This window comes from Arachis hypogaea, chromosome 2 (assembly GCF_003086295.3).
Source record: "Arachis hypogaea cultivar Tifrunner chromosome 2, arahy.Tifrunner.gnm2.J5K5, whole genome shotgun sequence".
NCBI lineage: Eukaryota > Viridiplantae > Streptophyta > Magnoliopsida > Fabales > Fabaceae > Arachis > Arachis hypogaea.
The window spans coordinates 86,290,653-86,296,912 of record NC_092037.1 but is presented as its reverse complement, the minus strand read 5'-3'; the positions used below and the strand labels follow the sequence as shown (position 1 = coordinate 86,296,912).

The 6,260-nt window shown below is 33.3% G+C and overlaps 1 protein-coding gene across 2 annotated transcripts; it reads right to left on the bottom strand.

Annotated features, from left to right (window-relative positions):
* Positions 1-446: 446 nt before the first annotated feature.
* Positions 447-3,951, bottom strand: LOC112748950 (uncharacterized). 2 transcript variants are annotated; one of them, XM_025797205.3, is made up of 5 exons: positions 3,233-3,951; positions 2,837-3,160; positions 2,447-2,753; positions 1,954-2,076; positions 447-1,270 (listed from the first exon to the last, which is right to left on the bottom strand). In XM_025797205.3, the coding sequence occupies exons 1-5, from the start codon at positions 3,554-3,556 to the stop codon at positions 1,140-1,142; spliced, it is 1,209 nt and encodes a 402-aa protein (XP_025652990.1). In that variant the 5' UTR covers positions 3,557-3,951; the 3' UTR covers positions 447-1,139. The 2 variants fall into 2 exon arrangements, with proteins under 2 accessions (XP_025652990.1, XP_025652997.1); XM_025797212.3 differs by having other exon boundaries at positions 447-1,267.
* Positions 3,952-6,260: the final 2,309 nt, after the last annotated feature.

Here is a 6,260-nt window from a genome sequence, read left to right as displayed (position 1 = left end):
TTAATTTACATAAAAAATACTTTAGCTATTTATTTCGAATTATTTTTGACACCATATCATTTGAATTATATTAATTTAATTTAGTATTAGCTAATTCGAATTCAATGACTTGGATTTTATGTAAAATTATTAACGAAAACATACACATATTTGGTTTAGAACTTTCATATAATATTGTGTTTGATTTATACATATTTTAATCTAAAAATATATACCTAAATTAATCTCTCAAAATTTTGCATCCGACACCTTAATCCTTAACAATTTTTTATTACATAAAAATTCTCAAACTTCACAAAAATAAAACATCCGTTAAAATTCAAAAACCTCGATAATAAACTTTTTTTAGAAACTAAAACTTCCGACTCAAATAACAGTAGTAATCAAATTAAAGCTGGAAGATAAATAATCGAAGTACATATAAAAAAATATAAGCACATACCATATAACGGATAATTAATTTTATTACTTTATGGTAATTGGATGCACGGCTTGTAATCAATAATCCAATAGCAAGTTAATTCCCCAAATGATTTGTTGATTACATTGCGATTCAACATACTGAGAGGCCATAATCCTTCTCCTCCAAATAATCCTAATCCTTCCCCAAATCAGGTCTCCGCATAATCCCGAAATTACCATCTAATTTATTTATTATATCTAGAACCACCCAATAAAACACAGGCGGCAAAATTTACTCTTCCATTTCCAACACACTGCCTTTTTCCCAAGATATGAAAAAGAACAGAAGTTGATATCACTACAAATTTGCTTCTGCAGCTCTTTGCTTTGCATCACTTTTATAGCTGGTTTTCTTTCCAGAGGCTCCGAATTTATTTTTCTACTCCAAAAAAAAAGAAAAAAAAAAGAGGCTAAAGGCACTAGTATGTTCTTTTCCCACCGCCTTTCAACAGGAGCCAATCCCTTTACCTACCAAACAAAAAACTACTGTTTCACTTGTACTATTCCTTTTTATCCCTTTACTAAAAACATTAGTCCTAAGTCCTAACCATTAACCAACCACCCCCACATTTTTTTTTCTTTTACGACCCTAAAGCAAAGCAAAGAAAAGAAAAGAAACCCATTTCCCAGCAAGATCAACCACCACTAAATATGATATGGGTAAAACAAAATATTGATCAGTAAGTCCACTCCTGGGGCAAACGGATCTCATGGTTCACTTGTGGCTGTGGCCTTAGATTGTTACGCTTCTGGTGACTGAATCCATAGTTATAGTTACTCCGAATCCTTGGAATAGTTGATCCAGCTGCTGCATATGCCAAAAATCAGAGTCGCGCAATAATATAAACACAGCCATAAAATAATGCCATATTAATAATATATTCCTATTACATTTTTCATCAAGAGAATAATATAATATACACTCTATACTATATACATCAATGGAAGTGATTTTGCCTCTTTCAAAACTTGATATTGGCATTCCAAATTTGTGAAAAAATTATACCTCTATCTTTATCTTATTTTATTTTCGATGGTGATCGGAAATTAAATCTCTACAATAGAATAGTATTAACAAATAACAATGTAAAAGTGTATATAAAAAATCAAATTAAATAAAAGGAAACTGGCCTTTTGGTATGAAAAATGCAAGAGATGAAAAAATGACCCGTCATCAGAATTTATTGCTTTTGGCATCATTTAATCCAAGAACACATCACACTGCTAACGGACGGCCAAAAACAATAAAAGAATTTGGCCCTTTAACATTCCCTAATATTATACAATGAGACTAAATATCTTAATTTGAAAATTTTCTATAATAAGTGTGCAGGGACTTGAGAAGTTGGGGAAAATAATACAAATACAAAAAAGAATTAAACCATGTATTTACAAAATTGGAATAATACAAAAATTAAATTAATTTTGGGGGTTGGGGGGGCAAAAAAGTAAATTTCGCAAGGTGCCAAATCCACTATTCAATTTTTTTACCATTTTCCATGTTGGAGGTCACATTGGAACGTGAGTGGTGGTGATTGTGTACCGGCACCATGTCTTCAAGCTTCAGATTCAGGGCCTGCACCACTCGTGCCGGAACCAAAACAGTTGAACAACCTGAAAGGTAAAAACAAACCAAAAATAACAAAAACGTCAAAACAGTACTAAAACCAAAACTAAACAGTAAAAAGAAAAAAAATACAGAAAAAGCAACACTAATGCCAAATAAAATAACGCCCAAGACAATAAACCCAACAAAAACCACCGCAAATATTTTTAAAATAGAATTACAGGAAACAAAAGATTTAAATAAGAGGGAAGGGAAGAGTAATTTTTTAATAAAACCCTAATCCCCAATAAAATAGAAAAGTTTCCAGCACAAAATACAGACAATAGAAGCAACAAACAAATCATATACCAAGAAAACAATAAAAGGAAATAAGTGATAAAAATGGATGCGCAAGTTATTTCTTGATTTTGTCTTAACCTGACTTCTTCTTTGATTCAGCTGCTCTATCAACACGTCGTGGCAAGAACACACCGGTTCCAGCACTTTCTCTCTTTGGATTCCCAAGAAAAACCGCTCTCATTCCAGACCCATATTGCTGTTGATTTTGTTGCTTCGCGTGTTGCTGGGCCTGCATAGAAGGCCATGCAGCTGCATCACACAAACTACCAACGTTTCTTACTCCAACGGAACCAACATCACTCCTTCCCCTGTTCTGTGCACCGCACCACACTGGAACGGAACCCTGCTGCTGCTTCGCCAACTGTTGTTGCCTCAGCATCTCAAACTAAAAACACAAAAATACTAATCATTAACGGCATAACCAGATAACGCAAATTTTTTTGAATTCTTGAGAAATTTTATTTTTACCTGTGCTACTTGGAGTTTCTGCTGAGTGGCCGAGAGATGGTGGTGGTTGTTATTGTTGAATGCAACGATTCCAGGGTTTGTTGGTGGAACGACAACGCTTGTGTTGTTGTTATGGTCGAAACGGCATCGTTCTATGGTGAAGTTGTCGTTCAAGTGGGGGTGGCCAAGGCGCATCCTCTCGACTTCCCCTGCAGCAGCACGCAGGAGATCCCACGTGGCCCTCTGAGAAGTCCCGTGACACCCGCTGTTCGGACTCGACGATGAACCTCCTCTTCCCCCGCAACCGCACAGAGTCGACTGTGGCGAACCGCTCACAACCACACTCTAGAAGAAAGACAATTATATTTAAAAAACAAACTCGTATATTTTTTATTTATTTTTTAAATTTTTTAATACCTTGGGTTTTTGTGAGGGTAAGGAGTGATGGTGGTGGAAGTCGAGTCCGAGTTTGGCGTGCGCAACTCGGCGAGTCAAATCGGCGATTTGGTGGTGGTGGTGTTCTTCCTCGTCGCTGCTCTCTGTCTCGCTGGACTCCACAGGAGAATAGGGGTAACTGCTCCCATAACTTAACATCTGCCTCGAAACGACGTCGTTTTGGCGATTGAGCAAGGAAGTGACGTGGTTGTAACTGAAATCGTTGATGTTGTTCAGAGGCGTATCGTCGTTTGTGAGGAACTGTGGTGGGAGCCAAAACTCACCGTCGTCCAGGTTCTCAGCCATGAAGACAAAAGAAAGAGAGAACAGAAGAAGAGAATGAAAAAAGATGAAGTAAAGATCTCTGGAACTTCGAGAGGGAAGAGATTTTGGTTTTTTAATAGTGGTGGTGAAGTGATTTAAAGGGACCCGGCTAGAGTAGTAGCTGCTATGGGTGTAAAACGAGACATAAAATGAAATGAAACGAAACGGAGCATGGATTGAAGAAAGGATTTGATGTGCCTTTTAACAACACAGTCTCTTCTTCTGTTTTTATTTTTTATTTTTTCAATTTTTCATTTTATGTGTCTCTCTCAAACGCGGTGGATTTTTTTTTGTATTAAGAAAAAACAAAAAGAAACAATGGAAAATGGAATTGAGAGAACGAGAGAAATATAGAGAGAGAAGGGAAGAAAAGACAGAGAGAGGGCGAGGGGTGGTGTGTACTTTTTGTAGAGCAGAGCGGAAAGAGGCGGTGCTTTTTCTGGTACAAGTTAGTGACGCGCGGCGCGGGTGTGTTGTAGCTACGCGCCATCTATGAATTTTCATGCGGCTGAGTTTCTTTTACCATTTCGGTTTTAACCTTTCTGGCTATTAGTTAGTGGATGTTGGGTTTGTACGTAGAATGTGATACTGACAATACCGTGGCACTTCCCGGCACATTCCTCTCACACTAATCATGATTTTTAAACAGTAATATATCTAATTAGGCAATGTTTTATTTCAATAATTTATGGTATTCGAATTCCTTTCACGTTTTTTAGTTTGACTGCTCACGTTAATCATAGCTCTGGGTGAACAGGTTACAAATTCATGTTGAGTTGTACCATCAATATTACCATTTTTGTGTGATAATTAATGAAATTAAATAGACGTAGCATCTTTTTAGTCACTCTTGCTATTTAAGTTTCCTCCTAATCCTTTATGGTTTTCATCTTTTTTTTTAATGAAAAAAATGGATAATATTTATTTTGAATCTAAATAAATTTAAAAATTGTCTAAATTTAAAAATAACATTATAAATTTAAGTCTTTTTATAAACTAAGTTCAACTAAATTAAATAATAAAATTTAGAATAATACTATTTATAATTAATTTTTATTGATATTAAATAAATTTGATTGCACTTAATTAAAAAATATTTAAATATGTAGTATTATTTTTTTAATATAATACCATAAAAAATCCAAATTTATATTATTATAAGATTAAAAATAATAAAATTAACATGAACTTATATACAATTTTTTTTCTTATATACTCTTCTAGATATAATGGTCAGAATATATAATTAATTTTTGGTATTTAATGAGATAAAAATAAAAATATTAAAAACGTTTCTTTTTAAAACCGTTACCAATTTTGTGTCAACTTTTTTATTTCATTGACACTGACACATTGCATCCAAATTCCAAATTATAATCTTGCAATAATGAAATCTAGAAATTAAAATGTTAAACATTTTTGGATTAATATTTTAACAAAAAATTTAATAATTTGTGTTATGTGTAGAATTTACTAAATAATTGAATAATCGTTTTTTCTGCTACATTAACGATTATTATGAAATTAAATCTAAAATATCATACATCATACATAGTATCTAATTATACTCTAAATAATTTAATTGAAGAATAATTAACCTTTTGTTTTTATTTTAGTATTAACCTTTGGTTTTTTTATTTTAGCATTAATCAGTTACCAGGAGCGTGGGAAACACTTGCGGGAAGAAAGGGTGTTTGTGTGTGAAGGTTCAAGTTTGAAAAGGATTGACTTGGCACCACGACGCTAGTTGTTGCGTTCCCTCACTCATCCCTCGTTCGCTTAGCAGTTGAAGCATTGCGCAGGCAGCACCACTACACTGTGATGTGGGTCCCACACAAAAATGAAAAGCAACTGCAATAAAATAAAGAATATCATATATATAATATAAGGTGAATTATAAGGTATAGATGTAAGTTTACAGATGTTTTCTTTAATAGGATTAAAGAGAAATTGAAAAAGGTAGGATTCACATTTTAAATAATAATAAAATAATAAAAAATAACTATAAAAAGAATTTATATTCTCTCTTTATACCACCTCAATCTGTATAATAGAGTACCCCATAATATAATCATAATTTCTTTTGAAAAAAGAAAAAGAAAAAAAATGGGAGTGTGACTGTGAATGTATGATTTGTCAATAGAGTGTCCACCTGGCGATGCACCCTCATTCCCTTGCATGAAGATTTTTTTGTTTGTTTTCTACCCGAAGCATCCTTTTGTCCATTTTCTTGTTTTTCTTTCTCTTTTTTTTTGGGCTCTTCTTTTCCTAATTCTTTTCATATTTTTGGCTAAGCAACCTTTGCTTTCAAGTTTTCACGTTATCTGCATTTCTCTTTTGACTCGATTTTGTCACTTTCCTTTTCAACACCGACCCCGATGCCCATATTTCTAAGAGTGAACTATTTTTTAAGATAAAATGGGTTTATTTTGGACTTTATTTTTTAGGCTTTTTTACTTAAATAAATTTTATAGAATCCAAATTTATTAGATTTTTTTAAAATGAGATTTGCAACGTGATTGTCCTCTTTCTGTTATTATATAAATCGTTCTAAACTGTGTAGAATTAAATAAAACGTAAACTATTTCAGTCTGGAACGATTAATGCATGATCTGGTAAGAAAAACAAAGGATAAATCGTGCCAGAATTCCTAGAGTTAAAAGGAGAAATCTCTTGTAGGTTTAAC

Coding starts and splice junctions, on each gene's coding strand:
- LOC112748950 (XM_025797205.3), bottom strand. CDS start 3,556: ATGGCTGAGAACCTGGACGACGGTGAGTTTTGGCTCCCACCACAGTTC. Junction 3,161..3,232: donor TACCCTCACAAAAACCCAAG/GTATTAAAAAAT, acceptor TCTTTCTTCTAG/AGTGTGGTTGTGAGCGGTTC. Junction 2,077..2,446: donor TGAATCAAAGAAGAAGTCAG/GTTAAGACAAAA, acceptor TTTACCTTTCAG/GTTGTTCAACTGTTTTGGTT.